At 47.0% G+C, this 23,298-nt stretch overlaps 1 protein-coding gene across 12 annotated transcripts in view; it reads right to left on the bottom strand.

The window, feature by feature from the left end:
* The window catches only part of LOC119173521 (complement factor B), a 1,265,978-nt gene that overhangs the window by 470,995 nt on the left and 771,685 nt on the right, over positions 1–23,298 (bottom strand). For 11 of the 12 annotated variants that reach the window (XM_037424323.2, XM_075896490.1, XM_037424324.2 and 8 more), the window contains one exon: positions 1,414–1,620. The exons of the other annotated variant lie outside the window; for it this stretch is intronic. In XM_037424323.2, coding sequence (XP_037280220.2) covers positions 1,414–1,620 — 207 coding nt within the window. The remainder of the gene's footprint in view (positions 1–1,413; positions 1,621–23,298) is intronic. 12 annotated transcript variants of the gene reach the window in all.

Raw genomic sequence — 23,298 nt, 5'->3', positions numbered from 1 at the left:
ATGTCAGATTTTCATGCTATGACTTGTCAGATATGCTCTTCATATAGCCATGTTATGCCACACCAAGTTTCACATCGATACCTATATCAAAACGGCCAGGAGAGCTAATTGTCGTAGGCGGCTAGATAGATGGATAGATAAATAGATAGATAGATAGATAGATAGATAGATAGATAGATAGATAGATAGATAGATAGATAGATAGATAGATCAATAGATAGATATATAGATACGCTTAAAGTCGCCGAAGTTCGCCAAGAAATGCTTCGCACTTTAATAATAATAATAATAATAATAATAATAATAATAATATTAATAATAATATATTATTATTATTATTATTATTATATTATTATTATTATTATTATTATTATTATTATTATTATTATTATTATTATTATTATTATTATTATTATTATAGTAGGAATATTCATAATAGTGGTAGTAATATAACAACATTAATAATATCTCCGGTTTAGTCCCCGAAAGCGTGATGATTATAAGAGACGTCGTAGTGGCTAGCTCCAGTAATTTCAACCGTGTAGTGTTTTTTAACGTGCCCTGAGCTAGGACACTACAAGGGCACAGTGAACCAAGCTACACTATTTAGCGTGGCTACTGAGAAAAAAATAGAAACGTAGCCTGGAAGTGTCAATGAGCGTGCTGAAATAAATTCGGACATTACTAACGCCTTATGAAGATATCAACCAAAAGAGCTTATTAATGATAATACCTGTGCTACAAACCAAAGGTTGTAGGTCAGATTGTTTTACATCTGGTTAGTGTGGTTTTGGCGTCATATCTATGCGGGCATCACACTGGTCATGATCACCGACAGGCAAGAATATAAAATGACCAAGCCTATGATGAGGGCTAGTACAGCGAAGTGTAATTCGAGACATTCTCTGTATATTACGTAGGGTTTGTCTTTATGCAGCAGAAATAACACCCAAAAGTACGTACAGCTGTTGATGTAAGACAATCAATCAAATGAGTTCGGTATCTGGTGCAACATTAGGACGTGATAATCTTGATAGCCGAGCCCCGCTGCGGTGGTCTAGTGGCTAAGGTACTCGGCTACTGACCCGCAGGTCGCGGGTTCGAATCCCGGCTGCGGCGGCTGCATTTTCGATGGCGGCGGAAATGTTGTAGGCCCGTGTGCTCAGATTTGGGTGCACGTTGAAGAACCCCAGCTGGTCGAAATTTCCGGAGCCCTCCACTACGGCGTCTCTCATAATCATATGGTGGTTTTGGGACGTTAAAACCTACAAATCAGTCAAATCAATCTTGATAGCCGAATCCTTTTTTAAGTTCTCGAAGTGTTTACCGCACATTTAAGACTAAAGCACACACTGTCAGCAGCACATGTATTGCTCGCTGACTGAATGAGTAGGAACAGTTGGAGATGCTTACCGACAGTGGCATTTGTCAGTTCATCGACCAGCCATTGTAGGGAATCGTAGCTGCGCATGGTGAAGATGTTCTCCCGTTTGGAGGCGATCTTCTTCAGTGCTTCCATGTTCACTGCCCCTGTTATGCCTATGCAGTATACGTCCACACCAAAGCTCACCTTCAGCTCATCAGCATCCTTCCCGGCATCTCCTCCAATGTTCGCTTTACCTGGGCGAAATGGAGAGATGCACAATTGCAAGCTTGGCAATTGTTTTGGTGGGGAATTCCACGTGACACACTCAGTCAAAACGTTCGCTTTTACTGCAGGTAGGGAGCCTTCATGTGCGCGCCACCTCCGTGTTTTAGTGTGGTGTCAGCCTTTGACCCACCACTTGCCACCACCCAGCAGAAAACAATGTTGCCAGTCCCGGTTTCCGTGGCAACAAGCGCGATGTTAGTTCCCGTGGTCAGGCGTCCCTGCTCCGCCCGCTGCACTGCACCAGCTGCTTGTTGGCGCTGGTGTGAAAGCTGTGGCATGAGCTGCGTTTGACTACAGCGTAGACCTAGCTTCCGCTACAACACCATCCTTACGCTAAGTGCACCTACAAGAACTTCGCAGTGTAAATGGCAAGGTGCTGCGTGCCCCAATGCAAAACAATCTGAAGGCTGTTCCGTTTTCCGATTTGCTCTATATATAGCCGATGCAAACGCTGGATTGCACAGGGGAAAAGAGATTGCTTGGAGCCGACTACTTCTTCTCGTGTGTTGAGGTAAGTACCCATTGCATTGCGGATGAATTGCTTATATCACCACATATCTTGTACAATCATTGACTTAGCCATGCGATGAAAAGCAGTTTGCGCTAAGTAAACCTGACAACTTGCCCGTAAAAAATGGATGACGCTTCATTCGAATACGCCGTCCTATGCGAGTGAAAACTGGATAACTTATGTATGTTTGTGATCCTCGTAGTCGAACCACAGTTCACCAATAGAAAGATATGACTAGTCGAACGTGTGGTCTTGTGTGCATTTGCTATCTGCGTTTCATCCGCTTCGGAAGCCGTCACTGAATTCGTCGCGGGATATGCTAGGCCCTTAAACTACCAACAGACTCTCGCATTCGCGTCTTCTTTCGCTGGCAAATGTTCGCATTCCAGCACTTTCAACTCGGTCGCTGATAACGGGCATTTGGAAATAGACAGACGAGCCAATGAACGCGTTCCCTGTAGACTCCTGTAGTCCTGCAAAGTTGCAACTCAACTAAATTTTGTGCGGCTCGCCATGGGGTATTCGTTCTTCCCTTCAATGACACGCGGCAATGCACGTCGAAACTCACTAAGTGCTGGCAAAAAGGCTTTCGCTTTACAAGAATGCCACGAAATGATAGTTTGTCTCCATCCATCGTTCTGTATGTCTGTGTGCCCTGAACGCTGTAGTATATGTCCACTAAGCAAGTAGGTTGTTGGCCTCTAACTCAAATATGCCCTATAATAGATTGGTGCTGCGTCGTTATTTTTGTCGGCCCTTTGTTTCATAACCAGCCCACAAAGATGATATCGTGAACTCAATAATTATAGAGTGCTTGTAGAGAATATGTGTATGAAAAGCGTATACGTCGTTGAAACCGTGTGGGACTTTTCGCCATATTGCTTTATTGTGGGCCCACTGCGAGGACACAAGCTTTCAGAAAAGAAAGCAGGACGGTTTAATAAAATTGAGGTTAGAAGTTGCTCGGGTGCTGTTTGATATAAAATCTGATTTGAAAAGACTTGGTTTCACCCTTGTTGCTCCCATTTGATTTTCTTTTATCCCTATACACAGGCTTTCTGGGGGAGGGAAGGGTTGGTTTATTATGATTGAGTGCCCTGATATTTTCTGGATATGCTAACCATTTAGAAGTTTAAGCAGTCCCCTGTACAGATTCGTCCGCAGGAAGTAAACTTGCTACAGGTAACTATATTACGGTCAAAAGCAACATTTAGGGTATCAAAAACTGGCTTAGCGGATTTATGTAGTTTACAGAGAACATCGGAGCTATCTGGTTGTTTGATCTGCCTTTCCTGTCATTACAGGTAATGTCATATAATACAGCGTGGTCTCAAGCCTTGTGGTAGAGAGCCTTTGAGGTGTCTGCAGTGATAAGGTGAACTTGCTTCAGGAACGCCCTGGAGATATTAAAGTTTGTTCACAGTGATATCGGGGTTGTCCCCTCGCAAACATAGGCTCCTTAAATATCCTCACTCGGCCAATGTGGTGGGTCTACCAGCTGGAAGAAACGAACTGTTTTAACATTATTTTTTTTCAAAGTGGAGTCAACGAACACGTTTTTACTGTTCTACGAAACGACGGCTAACTTCAGAAAACAACCTTTCAGCTTTCAGAACTGGCAATGTAAAAAACCCGCTCCTTCGTGTTCAAACCCACCCTGCCTCAGCAACCGCTGAGAACTAACATAGTGGCCCGTCGAGTATGGCAGCCGTTTAGCCTTTTGTAAGCAACCACGATCGAAGTTGTCACCAACCTAAAAAGCGGAGGAGACGTGCACATGGTGTGTGCTCCCTACCTGCAGCAGGTAGCGCACACCGAAGTAAAGATAAGTAATACTATATTGTATGTGGTCAGGGCTCGAACCAAGGAGGTTTAAAAAAATTGCCGGAGTGGAAGCTCCCACAATGCTTTGCCAGCAGTAGTGAGGTAACTTTTTCCCTCCGAAGATCTCATAAACATGATATTTTTTGGTGGTGCCCACTCAGACATCAAGCGGATTTGATTTGTTAGTCTAAAGGCTACGTTAATAACTATTTAATAGGTAGTTGTTTCCAAAAAATTTTTCCATTGAGACTGGTATCGGTTACTCAATCTCTAATAAAGTTTGCCTTGAATTCGTAGCTTACTAAAAAAACTAGTAACCAAAGGCACAATTTGAGCACTATCTGTCCCAAAAAGGTAGTCACGTTAAACTCGTTGGGCGTTCGAGGAAAACGCTAATTCTCAAACGCCGAACGCCGACAGCTCTATATTTATAGCGCGAGAACAAAATGACGATACAGAGACAAGAAGGACACGAAGGACACGAGTACTAACTTCCAACTGAGTTTATTGCACAGAGCGCGAAAATATACTGAGGAGACAGTAACCATGTGACAAAAACCATATGGCACAAAGAGCAAAACATGCGTAAGAGAAAAACAAAAACAAAAAAGCACAGAAAAAGGCAAAGAAAAGTCTATAAGGAAACAAAACAGAAAAGTAAAGATAATATAACTACTTGCCCGCACCAAAACCTTCTAGAAACCTTAGTTCCTTCTCGGACAGAAACACGGAGGGCTTGCTACTGCAAGACACCTGTTCGCGTGGAATCTGCGTGGCCTCGGCATATTTGCTTTCTATTCCACAATCACTGAAGTATGAACTTCTAAACCTGAGCAATATGGGTGAGTGCTAAGGTTGTGGTCGTACGTGAGACGTTTCACTGGACAGACAGACAGACAGACAGACAGACACAGACAGACAGACAGACAGACAGACAGACAGGCAGGCAGGCAGGCAGGCAGGCAGACAGGCAGGCAGGCAGGCAGGCAGGCAGGCAGGCAGGCAGGCAGGCAGGCAGGCAGGCAGGCAGACAGACCGAAATTTTGGCGTTGAGGTATCCCAACCAAGACTATCGTCTTTAAAAAAGGAAGCATGTGTTACCGCTCCATCAATAGAGTTCCCGCATTTCACAGATTGATTTGCGAGAAGTGTCCATTCGGCGTTGTTTGGTACCTGGTGTCATTGCGCCCAACAAAATAAGTGCGCAGAGCTGTGCTTCGGCGGTACGCTGAAAAGTCTCTGCTGCCGGCGTTTTTATTTTTTTTCTAGCCTCTAGCTTCCACATCTATCGCAGCACAGAATCTCTTGTTCATTGTGGCTGTCTTTTCTTGTCTGTTGTGAAACCCTATGCGTGCAATGGGTAACACCGCCTATGTTACTCTAGAAGGCGCTGCCAGCGATATTGAAGATGTTGTTAGTTATCTTGGGCAACACATGGCACCAATAATCATTTATAGCGGAGTAGTTTAGTCAACCTAAAGAATGCTTGTTAATTTATTTCCAGCCAAGGTGACACTCCCGAAGTGTTTACCGCAATCAAAACTGGAACGCACACTGTTGCCGGCACATGCACAGCTCTTTGGTTGAATGACTAGGAGAAGGTAGAGAGGCCTACCAACGCTTTTCAAACAAAGAACGTCTTCACCATGCACAGCTACGAGTCCTTACAAAGACTGGCCAACAAAGGGACAAATACCGCTGTCGGTAAGCCACTCTACCTGTTCCTACTCAATCAGCCAACGAGCTGCTGAAAGTGTGCTCTCGAGTGTTACTTGTGTGGGCAACACTTCAAAAAACTGGAAATAAGTGAACACGTAATATATATAACGTTTATTAAATTATTGGGCGATCAAGATTATCGTGCCCTTCTGGTACACAAGATACCAAGCCTCGGTTACCTAACACTATCCCGATCATCACTGTCGGCGTCCGCCATTTTTTAAGTTAGGCGTTCACAAGCCTGTTGTTCGTCTTCTGGCCAATGTTTCTTGTTTCTTTTTTTGATCCGCAAGACTACCCTTGGTTTTTTTAGAGGCACCATGCATGTAAGCGCCTTTCCAAAGTAACCATATCTGCTGTGTGCCTCTGTGAACGCAAAAGGCTTTACATGAGACAGGAAAGTACAGCCACGAAGAATAAAAAGCTCAGTGGACGGACGGAAAAATTTTATTGAAAAAAAAAACCCTGCAGGGTTACCTGCCCGAGCTCAGGCCATCCCGACGTTTTGTGCGGTGAGGTGTAGCCTTTCCACTGCCACCTGGGCCCGCTGGATTGCCCTCACTTAGTAGTGCAGATCTGAGCTATACAGCGAACTTACAACGCTCGTCGTCCAGTCTTATATTGTCATCTCGGTATATTAAAGCGACCTGTGTGCATTGCCATATAATATGTGCGATATCTGCGCGTTCATGCTTACAGAGGGTACAGCTTGCTTGTGGGTATTGTCTGGAATTTACTCTGATTAGGTCTACTGCGTTTGAAAATTTCTGGTTTTTTATCTTCGCCAATCTGTTTCTTGCAATCTGTCTAGCTGTTGGTGTGGTGGGTAATATTCTTCTGTTTCGTCGTTGCTTATAGTGTGCCAATATGTCATGCTAAGTGACTATTCTGTCCCTGTCGTGTTGTATTGCGCATTCATCATTGTCATCACCTCCATCGTCCCCATCGCCCCCAGCGAAGTCCTCCTCTATTCTGTGGTGGGTGGGAGGTGCCGGACAGTCGCTGTCCGAGCCGTGGTGGGTCAGTATTCGCACGGTTCGGTAGGCCTTCTCGTTTAGGTTTGGAGGGATGGTCGTGTCTTCAATGTTTGATTCTTCCACATGGGCCGGGATCCACTTGAGTTATTTGGTTACGATTTCGCCATTCCAGAAGTCTTCTGCTCTGCCATTCAGGATTTTGGCTGATTTGGTGGAGACACATGTCTTTGTGAAATTTTAATGACCAATTTAAGGGTTCAGGGCTGGCATTGATGTGGAAGCTACAGGCTAGAAGAAGAACGCCAATTGCAATGATTTTTTAGCTTACTACAGAAGCACGGCTCTGTGCAATAATCTGGTTGGGCGCAATGACGCACGATACATAGTAGTACCTGTAAGCCATGAAACAAGCAGATAACACAGAAGTGACCACAGTGTACCCACAGAAGTTGATTGCCTATAGTCCATCATCTACGCGTACTTGCACAAAGCCTATTTTTATTCGGCATATAGAACCACTTGCTACTGATTAATCCGCATCCACGCCCAGCGGCATTTCCCCAACTCCAAGGTTAATGTAAATGATAATGATTAAAAAGTTGTTGCAGCAAACGTAGCTGGACACAGTATATAGTTAATCTGGCGCTAGGAGAACATCTAGAATCATATAATAAAGGCAGGTTTTTTATACAAATACAGACCATGGTCTTTTGAGGAGTGTTGCACAATGGCGTTTGCCGAAATATATAGGATAACCTGTGCTTTTCTTCATACATGCAGCGTTGAAAATAAAAACAGCGCAAGATTATAAACGAGAGCTGAGGAAGAGACGGCAACAAAATTTCATTGCCAGTTTTGCGCCCTGTCGTCTTTGCCACAGTCATTTACTGTATTTTTGCGCCGTTTTTACTTTTCAAGCTTGAACGACCAACTAGCCCAACTTTCACTTCTGCTGAAGTTATACTTGCAGGCTGATTTGTTTACACTATTTTTGTGTAATACTAAAATCCCCGGGCCTCTGTTGCTTTCGAAATGAAACTGTGTGCCTCGGCAGAAAAACATTACCGCACCCCGGGCACACTGATTCACACCTAGACTTTTACGTCCCAAAACCCCAATATGATTATGATCAACCTCTGGTTCTTTAACGTGCGCCTAAACCAAAGCACACGGGGACTTGGCATTTCCGCATCCATCAAAATTGTGGCCGTCACGATCTAGATGTGATGCCGCGACCCACTAGACAGCAGTCAAACACCAAAACCACTATATCCTCGAGTACCAAAGACACTCTTAAATGAGCATTGCTTGGATGTGGTATCATAAAGGTATCATAACTATAAAAATAGGTGTCATAACATTGGAGTAAATACCACTGCATCGGTGCACTAATGATGAGAAGTCCGGCATTCAGCCCGACAAATGGTTGCCAAATAACTCTCGCCTAACCATATTCATACATGCGTCACCCGAAGTTAAATTGCACTCCAGAGGAAGGAGATGCAATTCGAGAATCGATGCTTGCCGTTATGCATCGGCGTGAAAGGCAATACTGGGAGCGCCGACGCCAAGGGCATCGCAGTTTCTGGCAAAAACTATTACGATGAATACAGCTAACGGGACGTTAAGGCACAGACAGAAATCAAACTGGCTACAACTTCGCTGAAACCATTTTACAGCTAAAGGGAACCTCGCTAAGCCATGTTAAAGCCAAGCTATACCTCATTACAGCCAATTGAAAGCCAAGTGCAACCTCGCTACAGTTAATTGAAATCCAAGTTTAGCTTCGTTACAGGCAAATTATATTTCAGTATAGCCAATTTAAAGCCAAGTTGTACCTCGCTGCGGCAATGTTCAAACCAAGTCAACCTCGCTACAGTCAATTGAAAGCCAAGTTGAAGACAAGTTTAACATCGACACAGGCAAGTTCAACCTCGCTACAGCCAATTTAAAGCCAAGTTAAACTTCGCTACATCCAACCTAAAGCCAAGTTCAACCTCATTATAGTTCATTGAAAGCGGAGCTTAGCTTCAAAATTATCAAAAGATTCTGATAGGCAGACAGACAAAAAGACTTTATTGGGTCCTCAGAAACGCTGCTCCTTTAGAGCACGTCGCGGGCCGCTCCCACGTAGGAACGGGGAGGCCTAGCCTCACCGCCTCGTAGTGGGCTCTCTGGACAGCCCGTAGTTGTGGTAGCATTTCTGAACTTCTTAAGGCACAGTCTCAATCTTCTTCTGTGAGCCGACTTGGGCTCCGTAACGACGGGCCCAATGATTCTGATGGCAAAATACAATAATAAAGTAATAAAAAATGAAACAACAAACATTGTTCTACGTGCTGCACCGAAGTATTGCAAGCAAGTTCAACATCCATATAGCTAATTTAGAGCTAAGGTAAACCTAGCTACAGCATTGTTTAAGCCATGTTCCGCTTCGCTATTTTATAGCGAAGTTCAACCACGCTATAGCCAAATTCAAGCTACGTTCATCGTCGATACAATCAAATTAAAATCAAGTTTGACCTCACTACGGCCCATTTAAAGCCAAGTGCAGCCTCGCTAGAGAAAAGTTGAAGTCAAATACTACCCTGTTGCAGTGAAGGTTTCCCTATAGACGTTTTAACTGAAGGCTCCCGGAGCACCGCTCTAAGTCCATTCTCTGTGATGTCGGTAACATACATGACCACCCAAAAATGAAGAGCCAAAGCTGTGACGTTAGTTGTTTTACTCCCGTGCAACAGCACAGAAAGGAGGGGATCTTCCACCCCGTTAAAAACGTCAATGAATACAGAAACAAACAAGCATGAGGCTGATCAGCTTCATATGTAACGAGCTTTCCACGCCTTTGTGCAAGCTCTCAGTCATTTTTACAACTTCAACTTGAAGGCAGTGTTCATCTAGTTACGAGGAAGACAGACCCAGCAGGCGCAGACTTGAAGAAATATATGTATTTTTCACTGTTCTTTAGCTCAGCTACCAGACGAAGAGCTCGCACCAGTCTGTCTGTTGTCTTCCTATTACCCTTTGTCGTGTGGGTCGCTATGCCCCTGGGACGTGGCATGACCCCCGGTGGCGTCCTGAGAAGCATAGATGTAGATCTTGAGCCATGACACGTGAACAACATCACTCAACTGAACTGATCACGATAAAGAAAAGAGCCCATCTCATGACTAACAGGTCTACCTGCCACAATACATGGTAAGGTCCTGTGTAACTACGCACTTCTTTTCTGATAAGCCCACGTGACGATGAGAAGACCAAAGTAACACACAGGGTACCCGGAGCGAAATGTGCGTCACGATGCGAAGCATCGTGTCGACGTCGTGATTGCTTGCTCTACCATGCCGTCAGAGGAGCACGGGCAAGCTGACGGGCATGATTGGCTCGTGCAATAGCATCACGAGCATAAATACTCACTGGTGGACGAGGTGCTGGAAATTCTGGGGTCTAAGGATAAAGCCACCTTCATTACACGTCGTGTCGGGACGAGTTGTACGCGAACGTCGCGTAAGGTAGGGCAAGATCCCAATCTCGGTGGCCTGGTTATACATACATTGGAAGTATATCAGTAAAAGTACGACTAAAGCGTTCCGTGAGGCCATTCGTTTGCGGGCGGTAAGGTGTGGTCTCTTTGTGCTGCTTGTAACAGCAACGCGGGCTGTCGGCGATGACTTGGGAGAGAAATGTACGTCCAAGGTCTGTGAGCAGCCATTTTGGTATGGCGTGAATCAATATATTGTCATCTAACAGGAAGTCAGCAACGTCAGACACACGACTAATCGGTAGAGCTCGATTAATAGCTAGCGTGTGGCGCAATCACTACCCACGGCTATCTACTTGCTGCCTACTGTTGATTCGGCAAAATAACCAAGCTGGTCTAACCCATCGCAGTAAAATGGGTGTGGGCAAATGGTTGTGGGCCGTAAACGAGGTTATGCCGATTGGTTATAGGCGATAATCAGCGAGTAGCAGCGATAGTGTTCTGTGACGTCGACATAGCTCATACGGGGCGACGTATCAGCGTACCGACAAATATGGTCTCGCCAGCCAAAACGTCACCGCCGTACGCGCTCGTGCGTGCGAGATACGCCAAAATGTTCTGCTGTGAGCGCATCGTGAAGTTCAGCAAAGACGCTGCGCCGTAAATGCTTAGATATGACAATAAAGATATCAGGCCTGTCAGATTGGAAAATGCGGTCAGAAAGGCCCGTCGCTTTGCCTTGAAAGACAAAGTGACAGGTGGTGGCATCTGCTGGGGAAGACTTCATGTGGCTGATGAAGTCGAGCAAGAGTAGATCCTTTCTCTGTTCTTCCACAATATGAATTAACTCGAACACTGAGAAGATGAACCGTGTGTCTGTTGGGGTCAGCAGTATCGGGGTACCGGGAGAGGAAGTCAGCCTCCTGGTGCAGGCGGCCAGATTGGTGCATTACCGAGTAGGATAATTCTTGCAGGCAAAAAGCCTAGTGACGAAAGCGCCCTGAGGGATGCGATAATTCTTACAGGCAAAAAGCCTTGCGACCGAAGCGCTCCGAGGGATGTTCAAGAAGGTTCAAACAGCAGAGCGTGTGGTAGTCTGTGACTACCCAAAATGGGCGTCCGTATAGGTATGGCCTTAACTTGGCGACCACGGTGACGATAGTCAAACACTCGCTCTCTGCAATAGAATAATTGTGTCAGGGCATGGATAAGAGTTGACTGGCGTAAGCGATAACGGACTCATGGCCACATTTTCGTTGGGCTAGCACTGCGCCGACGCCATGGTCACATGCGTTAGTAAAAATCTTCGCAAGAGCAGTATGGTCCAAGTGGGCCAACATCAGAGGAGTAGTAGGTGCACGATTAGATACGAGAACGCCGATGCCTCTTCGGTGCCCCCTTGAAATAGGACGTCTTGCTTGAAAAGCGGCGTAAGAGACCTCGCTGGGTCCGCTAAATTCTTGATGAAGTGAAGGCTGTTAAGTTTGGCCTGGAAACTCGTCTAAGCAGACGCCTTTGTGCGTTGGCCGATCCACTGGTGAGGCCCTCAATCCCTTCGGCGCCCAGTCTGACGGACGCTGTCGGGTATTTGAGCGATTATCCAGATCAGGCGGCGGGCAGAGGCGAGTTCCCGTCCTTCAAGTGCGGACCGTTTTGTCGTCCCTTCAATCAGCAGCGTGACTGATGGCCTCCTCGACTCGTCGGGCGACAGGAGGGCTGGCGTGGCCAGCGCCGGAGCTGACGGCGGAGCGGCGCTTCTTTGATCCTCAGTCAAGTGGCCGACCGGCCGACTGCCTATGCCCGCCAGGCATTGTTCCTGCTGGCCGGAGGAGGAGAAGTCGTGTCGCCGCGGCGCCACGACGAAGGGGGGCAGCAGGGACGGCGTCTTCCTGAAAGAGACTGCGATGGCCACCGCGGATCGCCCCGCTAATTGGGCGAGCTGTGCGGCGGACCCTTTGAAGTGTGCTGCCGGGATCGTGGGAGCTCTCGAATGGCGGCGCACACACGACGAGGAAGAGCCCTGCTGGCGCCACCACAGTGCAGTGTTCATGTGGACCGTGCATGCTTGTCCCCCTCACCTGTTGTGTGTGTGTGATTGGTTCTCCACTCGGAGAGGAGAAGCCCGACAGGGCTTAAAACGCCGCCGCAGAGTGCTGGACGTCGCTCTGAACTATGTAACGTTCAACCACCACGCTCGTGGTTTGGGAAACCACTATCCCTTGCTTTCTGTAAATATGTGTAAATAGTGCCATAAACCCATGTTCTGTTTCCCGTATCCTCTTGTCAGCGTTCGTTTCCTCCGCCCGGTTACACCACGCTACCACAAGAGACCGGGGAGTCCCCCATCCCTGAACAAGGCATTAGGAGCACAGTCCTAGTAAGCTGCGGACATACTTTGAAGATCATCGTACAAGAAATTGTTAGACTCCGCTGATTTTTGCCGAGTAGGGTTGCATGCCGTTAACGTCAATTAATTGCCCGAGAACTGTAATTTAGAGGTGCCTAAAGTGACACTCTTGAGTTCAGCTAAAGGATAGCACGACAAAATGTTTCTAAGATGACTGATAGGTGCTCTATATGACTTTCAATTGTAGGTGAAAAAACAACATAATCAAAATCGCATAAACAGGCGCACCATTCAGTCGCTGAGCAGCCAGTTCATCATGCATTTAAACGTAGCTGGAGTGCTACAGAGGCTGTAGGGCATGACCTTGAATTGATATATGCCATCGGGTGTAATAAATACTGTATTTTCCTGTTCCATGGCATCCCTATCAACCGGCCAGTACCCGGAACGTAGTATATAGAAAAGAAATAGCGGGCACCGTAGAGGCATCAAGAACTCGGTTTATTCATGGCAGAGGGTACACGTCTTCTTTAGGGGCGAAGCTCCTTATAGCGGCACCCGTTCGTCCATCGTAGTCATAGTAGTAGTCGTAGTGTGTAACCAGTCTTACATATTGACCTCCAAGGTGCTGCCGGTGAGAGATTTTGTCTGTGCGTTGTTGAAGAATGAAAAATTCGCAGCGTGCGCATCAACTGAAAAGCCAAATTATCCTGTCTCTCATTCCCCCTTAGCAGAAATTGGCATGTACATTGATCACTATCTGACAAGGAAGGGTTGCTACGTAATACTCGCTGGGCATAACCTCCTTGGTTTCAGAAAAGTTTAGTGAGCGTAGGGCAGCAGTGCCATGAATACAATGAACTAGTATATATCATGAACTCGAGTTGGTTAAAAGTGGGAAGTAGACACGAAGCGCAAGCCGTAAGATAGTGTGCGTGTGCCACTTCTCGTTTAGTCCTTGGAATGTCCGCTGGATAGGAATGCATATGCGGAAAATATGATGAAAGGATGCGAAATAGTGGTACTTGGAGTGTTGAATAGATGGATGAACGGACACACAGACAGATGCATTGACGGACTCACGGATGGCTGCACCGACGGATGGACGCATGGACGGACGCAGGTGCGAATGCATGGACGTACGCAGGGACGGACGCACAGATGGACGTGCGGAGGCACGAACAGATGCACGCACGGATGCGCGAATGGACGCACGGACGGTCACACAGACAGACGCATGGACGGACGGAAGCAAAAACGAATGGACAGTTGGATGCTTCGGCCCACTCTCCGTCATTCACTCCGTGGATATGCTGCCATTTTTTAAAATTTTGTTTAAATGGCAATAACCGACACAAAAACGCCATGTGTCGTTTTTCTTGCAGACAAGCACGACAGGGGATGCCCAAGGACTGCAGGATGGTTCGATGACATGTTTGGTAGGGATTTTGTCGACCTCAGTTTGGAAAACCTGACGCTCCATCAACGACATGCGATACGAACGCTCATAAATAGGAGGCTCATCACCAGTGTTTTTTGCGGGAGGTCACTTCAGTAGCTTTCCCAAATGGACGGCCGCTGAGGTTGAAAACATCAACGTAAGACAACAGAACGCGGTGGAGATCTTCAGTCTGCTGTGCTGTTAACTTAGGAGCAATCATCGACACTGTCGGAGCAATTAGTAGGGTGGGGCTGGGCGGAGGGGTCTGAAGGAGGAGCCATAATAAAAGCATTCACTGCGCTGTTTTCCAAGGTCGAAAGCAGTGCCAAAGCGATATTTTGCGGCGGCACCTGAAGTTTTCAACTGAAATGGACAACCGGGAGGTACGTGGAGGTTTCTGCGACAGATAGGATGGTGCGCGGGAAAGCAATACCACGGCTGAAGAGGGCATTGGCAACAGCATTCAGTAGTCTAGTGTCCTTCGGGAACTGGTGGGTTTAATACGAACTTGACGTACATCAGTGTTTGAGGTGAAAGACGAGCATAACCGGAAGTGAAGAGGTGACTAGGTTGTTAATAAGTGGGGTTTGTGATGGGCAATCGCAGATGGAGCGTGCTGGCCGAGCGGTCAATGAGGGCAGAGTGCACCGACAGAATGTCGAGGCGTAGGATAATGTCGTGCAGGCAGCTTTCGTGGACAGCAAACAGAACAACTATGTGGCGATCTGAGATGCTTACACGAGCGGTGCAAATTCAAGCGACAGATGCAAATCCACCATAGGCAAGACAGCCAAACTTAGTCGTCGCAGGCGTGAAGACTTTTTTGAGCTTACGGTGAAAATAGGTGGTCATTACATAAAGTTGAGCCCCAGTGATCATCAGAGCAGTCATAGGCACACCATGGATTTGCACGTCCATAAGGTTTTGTTGTGTCTGTAGGGTCAGCAGAGAATTTTTGGGTAAGTTCAGTCGATGCAGCACCACCTCTAGGTACTGCATTATTTGGTTTTCTGTCGGGGAACGTCGAAGGAAGGCGAACAAAGGTGGGCGGCGGTGTTGGTGAGAACGAGACTGGTGACATAGGGGTGTGAAGAGCGGGAGTAGCGGTGATCAGCCACATGTTCCTAATGAGAAAAATGGTCGAGGCTGGCCTCCTGATCACAAGCAGGTCGGTCATTAAAGCGCTAGAATGGTTGTGCAGTACGACCTCAAGAACTTTCTGCAATGACGAGAAATGTGCCCAATACGGTGACAAGAGAAGCACATGGGCTTGTCATCAGGTGTTCGCCATGTGGAAATATTGCTAAACGCCCATAAAGAACCACACAGTGATGAACGTGCAGACGTGAATTGTTGACGGCAATGGGTACGAGAAGGCGTCGAAATAGAGCATAGACCCATTTAAGCGATTGCCTGACTTACAACAGCCTAAATAAGGGGCAACGGAATTGAAGGAGTGGAGTGAGGTGACGCTGGTGGCACCGTAGCAGGGGCGACCGCTTCAAGATCACGCCTGAAGAGTCGAGTTAAGTTGCCACAGGTGTCGGAGGAACTATATGAGTCGAGGCACGACAAAGTTGCTGCTGTATTCGGAAGGCGCTGGAATTGATGAGAGATGCACTTGTTTGTAGCATATTCCAGCCAGTGGTATTCTTCGAGAACGGCATCAACCAATGGCACATCATTGAATACCAAAAAGCTAAACGCATCGTCGGCGCAGAATATGCGAAACTTTGTCATGTTTTCATCAGCTTGGCGGCATAGTGCGAGAACATCCTGAATGTAAGTGACGTAGGGCGCCGTGGATGTTTGTGCGCGATTTGACAACTAATTCTTGACAGCTTGGCGACGACCAAAGGGGCTCGCATTACCTAATGATTTTTTTCATTAAAAGCTCGTAATGTCATGGCTATGGTTGTCGAACCAGACACGAGGGGCTCCATCGAGATGAAAGATGATGTTCGCGAGCATAAGAGTGGGATCCCACCTGTACGTGGCGCTGACGCGTTCGTAGAGGCGTAGCCATTTGTCGACGTCAGAACCCTTGCAACCCGAGAATAGGCCAGAATCTTTCACGGCCGGGAAGAATCACAAAAGTCATGCCGGCCGGTGGGTCAGCAGGCAGGTCAAGAGACGTGACGACCGGAGTAGAAGTAGAGTCCTGAGAGGTTTATGTTGAAAGCTGTGAGGAAGTTTCCGTTGCGGGGTTCCGCGGCGAGGGATCGCACAGCTCCTCCAAATGTGTTACAAGGATGAAAGACCCAGGAGGGGCAGACTTGAAGGAATATATGTATTTACAACACGGTTAGCTCAGCTGAGATGTCAAACGAAGATGTAGATGTATATCCTAAATTTTCGGCTAATACTCACTCTGGGGAATTAGCCAAAAATAGGGTATCTTGACAAAAAAGAAACATATACATATAACATATACATATAACATAACATATACATATAAACATATAACATATTGTCCCGCACATGCACGAAGACAAAGAAGTGTACATGGGGAACGCACTTGTCGCCGAGAGCGAGAAAGGAAGAGAAGGATCAGGAGGATCTTTAACCAGTCGGCCGCTTCTGAGCTGCCCCTAACGACCTAATAAACAGCCCCTTGCAACGTCTACCAGTCTCTTTCAAACGTAACAGTGTGGTGGAGGTGCTAGGTAAGCGCTTGAACTACGGAACGATCACTGCCACAGCTTCGACGAAGCCGCCGACTTGCCGGTCTCTTACCATCTGCCGTGAGTGACTTCGACATGCCCGAAGAAGCAGGCGTTTCCAGCATGGCACCGTCTGGCCCGCCTCCGTACTACCGAGTTCCACCGTCCTTCGGAGGAAAAGCCGAAAATGATGTCGACGCCTGGCTCACCAAGTACAAACGTGTGGGCAAGTCCAACGGTTGGGATCCAGCTGCTATGCAAGCCAACGTAGTGTTCTCCCTGACCGACACCGCACTGGTATGGTACGAGAACCACGAGGACGCACTCACGACGTGGGATCTTTTTGTTGAAGAGCTCAGGGCGTGTTTCGGCGACTCAGTTGCTAGAAAGAAGCGGGCTGAGCTAACACTGTCGCAACGCGCACAGCTGGATGGATGGATGGATGGATGTGGCTGTAGCCTTTAGATCGGGCGGCGGCTAACGCCACCTAGCCGTAATACCTAATGAACCAAAAACTATATATTTTTTTCCTTAAAAAGTGAGTTTGAGGATTCGTACTTCGCAGTGAAGGATTTAATTTTCACTCGTGCCTTGACTTTAGCCACCAATCAGATAACCTCCTTCTAGTTAAGTCTACCCGCTTAAAGTCTATTTTGCCCTCGCTGTCCCTAAATCCCAGTGCTTTGAAAAGCTCTGCGCCATCATCCTGAACTATAGGGTGAAGCCCTTTACAGAACATTATCAAGTGTTCGGCAGTTTCTTCTTCCTCTCCACACGCACTGCATACTGTGTCTACCCCTTCGTATTTGGCCCGATATGTCTTGGTTCGCAGTACTCCCGTCCTGGCCTCAAACAGTAGAGAACTACCCCGAGTATTATCGTAGATCCTTTCCTTGGCAATTTCCTGCTTAAAAGTTCGATAGGTCTCTAGTGCGGACTTCTCAATCATTCCCAATCTCCACATGTCAGTCTCCGTTTCCTTCACTTTCTTCTTAACCGATAGTTCTTTTTGGTTTGGCCACCTGCTGTTTTCTAAGTATTTACCAGTCAACTTCCTGGTTCGCTTCCTCCATTTTGTATCGACATTCTTCATGTACAAGTAGCTGAAAACCTTCCTAGCCCAACGCTCTTCCCCCATTTCTCTCAATCGCTTCTTAAATTTTATCTTGCTGCTAGCTTCCCTGCCCTCAAATGATGTCCATCCCATATCACCTTGTACTCCCTGATTTGGTGTATTCCCGTGAGCTCCTAAAGCAAGCCTACCTATTCCACGTTGCTTAATTTCTAATCTTGCTTGAACTTCTGATCTCATGCACAAGACCGCATTGCCGAACGTCAGCCCAGGAACCATGACCCCTTTCCATATTCCTCTCACAACATCATACTTATTGTAATTCCACAGTGCCCTATTTTTCATGACTGCTGCATTCCTGTTACCTTTAGTCGTCACGTATATTTCGTGTTCCCTCAGATACTCGGTCCCATTGCTTATCCATACGCCCAGATATTTGTATTTATCTGTTATCTCTTGCGTGACCTCCTGTATTCTAAGCTCACTACTTTCGTTGTCATTGAGAATAATGACTGCTGATTTTTCCTTACTGAATATAAAATCTAACCTATCTCCCTCATTACCGCAGATGTCCATCAATCTCTGCAAATCTTCCTTGTTGTTGGCCATTAGCACTATATCATCTGCGTACATTAATGCTGGTAGTGCCTGATCAATAAGTTTTCCTTGTTTGACTAAAGAGAGGTTGAAGCCCATTCCACTTCCCTCTAACTTTGCCTCTAATCCTTGTAGGTACATCATGAATAATAAGGGTGACAGGGGGCACCCCTGCCTAAGCCCCCCCCCGTTTTACCTCTGCAGGCTTGGATACCTGTTTTTCCCACTTTATAACTACCTTGTTACCTTTATGGATACCCTTTAAAAGATTAGTGACTACATGTTCCACGCCTAGTGTGTCCAGTATTCCCCACAATTCCTCTTGAACCAGGCTGTCGTACGCTCCCTTGATATCCAAAAATGCTAGCCACAGGGGCCTGTGTTCCTTTTCTGCTATTTCGATGCACTGCGTCAGTGAGAACAGATTGTCTTCCAACCTCCTGTGTTTCCGAAACCCATTCTGCAGTTCCCCCAGCACCCCCTCATCCTCTATCCACGCCTGCAGTCTTTCCTTTATAATCTGCATCGCCAGCCTGTAGACCACTGATGTCGCTGTTATAGGACGGTAGTTGTTTATGTCAGCTTTGTCCCCCTTTCCTTTATAGATCATGCTCATCCTGCTAAGTTTCCATTCATCGGGAACTTCACCATCGATTATTATTGTGCTCACTGCCTCTCTCAAAGCCTGCTTAGACTTCGGACCTAATGTCTTTATCAGCCTAATTGGAATGCCATCTGGGCCTGTTGATGTACTACTAGGAACCCTTTTCTTAGCCCTTTCCCACTCTTGTTGTGAAAATGGAGCCATTGCACCACTTGATTCGTCCTTGTCTATTGTGGTGCATAAAGTACTTCTTTGTTGAAATTTTTCTGTCACCCTTGTTCTTATATATTCAATAGCTTCGTCCCCTTCTAGCCTAGCACCTTGGGCTGTAGTTATAAAACTCTGCTCTAGGCTCGTCTCATTTCTTAGGGAGTTTAGATGGTTCCAAAATTTCGCAGCTGCCTTTGTATCTTTTTTATGTACTTCTGCCAGCCACTGAGCTCCCTTCCTTCTAATCTTTTCATTGATCAGAAGGGATGCATCCCTTCTACTTCTTAGAAAGGTTGCCCATTTTCTTTCAACATCATCTGTCGGTTCACCCCACTGCTTAGCATGTCTGTGTTCCGTAGAGGCTTCCTGACGTTTTGCTATGGCTCTCTTAACTTCCTCATCCAACCAACTTTTGGGTTTGTGTCTTCTTTTCCGGGGTGACTTGCCACGCGTCTTAGCAAGCTCTAGCTCAAAGAGTCTAATTAGATTCGTATATGTCCACACTGTCTTATTATCCTCCGTGATTACTTTCTCAATTTGTTTAGTGGCTATTTCAATTTGCCTTTCTGGATAAAAATTTTCCTGTAGTTGCTCATCTTGTCTCCTTCCCACTTTCACTGCTCTTCCAAAACTTAGCTTGATACGTTTGTGATCGCTACCCAGACTTCTGGAGCCACCTTCATCTATGTGCATTCCCCTGAGCTTATCATACATCCTATGTGACATCAGTGCATAATCTATCGTCGACTGAAGTCTTCCTACCTCCCATGTTATTTGCCCTTCACACTTCTCGGTACTGTTGCAATTGATCAAACTAAGCCTTTCACACATATCCATGATCATTTTGCCTGTCGGATCGGTATACCCATCTATATCTTCTATGTGCGCATTCATGTCTCCTAGTATAATTATCTCGCACTCTCTTCCTAACTCCTGAATGTCCTTTGATATACACTCTACCATTACCTGGTTTTCCTCTCTGGCCTTTGCTCCCGTCCACAGGTACACGAAACCAAGGAGTGTCATTTGACCTGCCACTTTCCCTTTTAGCCATAAATGTTCTTTGCACTCCTGCTTGACCCTTTGCCAGTCTGTACTTTTATGAATGAATGCCCCAATACAACCTCCCTTTCTGCTGCCTTCTGTTCCATTACAATATTCCCACGCGTAGTCCGGATTGTTCGGAGGTTGTTCCATGTGCCTGAGATGTGTTTCTACAAAACCGTATACCATCGGCCTCTCTTCCCTTAGCTGTGCTTCTATCTCTTCCCACTTCAGCCTGTTCCTACAACCCTGCATGTTAATATACCCTATGTCTGAATTGGCTCGGCGCTCGTGGCTACGTCTATTTATGCCCCGGACTCTACCTATCTTAGATATTGGTGCCACTTTGGAATCGTATCTGTCCAAACTACCTGTCGAAGAGTCTCCCTGGTTGTTTTCCCCGTTACTAGCTATCCTGCACCCCGAAGGGCTCGCTTGCCCCCCAAAAAAGCTACTGCGCGTCCTGCAAGTCGCCAACCCACCTCGTGACCTAGCCGCCAGGTGAGACATGCACCACTTACATAGAAGAAGTGTTAAGGTTGTATAAGGTGGTCTGTGCTACCATGTCGGAAGAGGACAAAGTTGGGCATCTGCTCAAAGGGATCACTGAGGACGTGTATAATTTTCTAATTGGAAATGAAAGCCTCAGTTTTGTGTCCGACGTCATTCAGCATTGCCGAACGTTTGAAACACTCAAGATGCGTCGAATTGCGCCCAAGTTTGGTCGGCTGGATAACGTTACAACTGTTGCCAGCGTGGACACGAATCCTGGCCTCGACCTTTTTCCTGCCATTCGACAGATTGTTCGTGAGGAACTGTCGCACCGAGAAATGTCGTGTTCGACAGCTGACCATCGCGAGGTGTCTCTGCCACGCGAGGCTATGAATGTGCCTCCTTTGACCCCATGGCAACCGACGATGAGCGCGGCAACTGTGGAGTACAGCCCAGCCCCACAGTCAAGGATGACAACCAGATTTCCCGCGTCGCGGTATGACCGACGCTCTCAGCGCATGCCTCCTCGACACCCGACGTCTCGGTACGACGTACCCTCCCAGTACATCCGTTACACAAGAACAAATGATGACGCTCGATTCAACGATGAGCGACCAACGTTTCGACCTCAGCCGGTGTGCTATTCCTGCGGTGTGCCCAGCCACATATCGCGATTTTGCAACCGTCGAGTGACTCCTCAGTATCACCAACCATCTGACTTTTCACGACCCTTCTAACAGCCTCATGGTGTCCGGCGGCCGCCCCACATACCACCTGATGAAAACTATTGGCCCAGCCACTTCCGCAACATCTCAACGGCATCTGACAGGAGTTTAACGCCCCCACCGCGACTTCGTGCTCATCGTTCTCCTTCACCGCTGCGTCGAAAAGCGCCCTCTACACCACCGGAAAACTAGCCAGCGCGGCCAATGGGGGTGAGGTCACTGGAAACGTGCTACTGACAGAAATACCTCCTGTGTGTATGTTTAAAAACAAAGTGCGTGTTTTGGTGGATTATGTGCCTGTGATGGCCTTGGTGGACACAGGTGCAACGATTTTCGTGATGAGTGCTTCCTTTAAAGACGTGTTAGGGCGGAAAGTTGTTTTTACCTGGGATGCAACTTCGACGTTCTGTGGAGTGAGTGGAGAGCCGTTGCGCCCTATTGGTGTGTGTAGTGCTGAAGTATTTTTGGGAGGCCTTATGATAACGACAGAGTTTGCGATTATTCCTCGGTCGACACATGATGTCATTCTCGGCATGGACTTCTTGCGAGAATGTGGTGCCACTGTAGACTGTCGCACGGGGAAAGTCTTTGTGAGTGGCCAGATGCCGTCAGAACTTCTGGAAACTCCAGCGAATGATCAAAATACGCTGCGTGTCTGTGGCGATACGTTCATACCTGCGTTGTCTACCGTACGTGTTCATGCTGTTTGTCGCGGAGCGGATTCTGACAGCTTCGATGTGAGCGTAGAACCAATGCACATAAACTGCGTGAAGAAGAATGTGTTGGTTCCCCATTGTGTGGTGTCAATAGATGGCGGACGACCTGGCCTATCGACTGTAAACTGTTGCTCTGAGCCCGTGACACTACCCAATGGTTTGAGGTTAGCTTCGCTCAGCAAAGATCACGCGACCTTATCAGTGGTCGAGCTCACAGACGTGCCGGAAGAACGTGACGGAACTGGTTGTCACAATTTGGAAGGGGCGCTTATGGCAACGATAAATAATTCACTTAGCTCAAGCAAGCGCCGAACTTTAATGAATGTGCTGTTGAAGCACGCTTCGGTATTTGTCTTTGCGCAGAAGGGCAAAGTAATCCCTGTCCCCCTGTCTCGAACGCACCATACCATCAACACTGGCGCGGCAAGTCCGATCATAGCCTCCTATATTTTTTTGTGCCCGCGCATTAGCGCTAAATACATACGCGCCATCCGTCCCTTATAGTTTTGGCGCTCGCCGCCAGATGCCGCACCAATCCCATAATAACAGCAGACGACGCGGCCTATGCACGCTTGCGTTTATGACGGTCTAGAAACCGTCTACATTGCATTGGATTATGCGTATACGTTAAGAAGTGCGCACACACCAAATTTTTAACACAAGCACTGTATGCAGAATGCAATGTGAGCTTTGTTATTTGATTTCGCGCTCAAAGCTTGAGCACTTTTCGAGACAATGGTTTGACATGAAAATCTTTTGCCAAGTCGTGTTTGTCAGTCACACTCGTCGCGAAGTTCAGAAAAAGTGGGCGGAGAAACTTCACGAGCACAACCTCCAAAAGTTTTTTTATGATGTCCCGGGGTCGAGCACTTGAGTTTGTCACGTTTCTGTAGTATTTGCGCGGCGTTGTCAACGGCAGCCTTCAGTGGCTGATTCATCTTTCTCGCTCTTGCGAGGAAAACTTCCGCGTAATTCTTTAGAGAATTTAGAACCATTACGAGCTCAGTTGACGGATACAGGAGTACACCTGGGTGGATATCTCCACATTCAATCAGAACATGCTCCGCCGTTTCCTTATCTTTCCCGCAGCATGTGCATTGTTCTTCTTCTTTACTGAATCTTGCTTTATAACTACGCGTTCTAAGGCAACCCGATCTCGCTTCAAACAGTAAAGCGCTTCCCCTTGAATTATCGTAAAATGCCTCCCTCCTTATTTCATTTTTG

This window comes from Rhipicephalus microplus, chromosome 5 (genome assembly GCF_043290135.1).
Source record: "Rhipicephalus microplus isolate Deutch F79 chromosome 5, USDA_Rmic, whole genome shotgun sequence".
Classification (NCBI taxonomy): domain Eukaryota; kingdom Metazoa; phylum Arthropoda; class Arachnida; order Ixodida; family Ixodidae; genus Rhipicephalus; species Rhipicephalus microplus.
The sequence above is the reverse complement of the archived record's forward strand: the minus strand, read 5'-3'. Positions and strand labels throughout refer to the sequence as shown.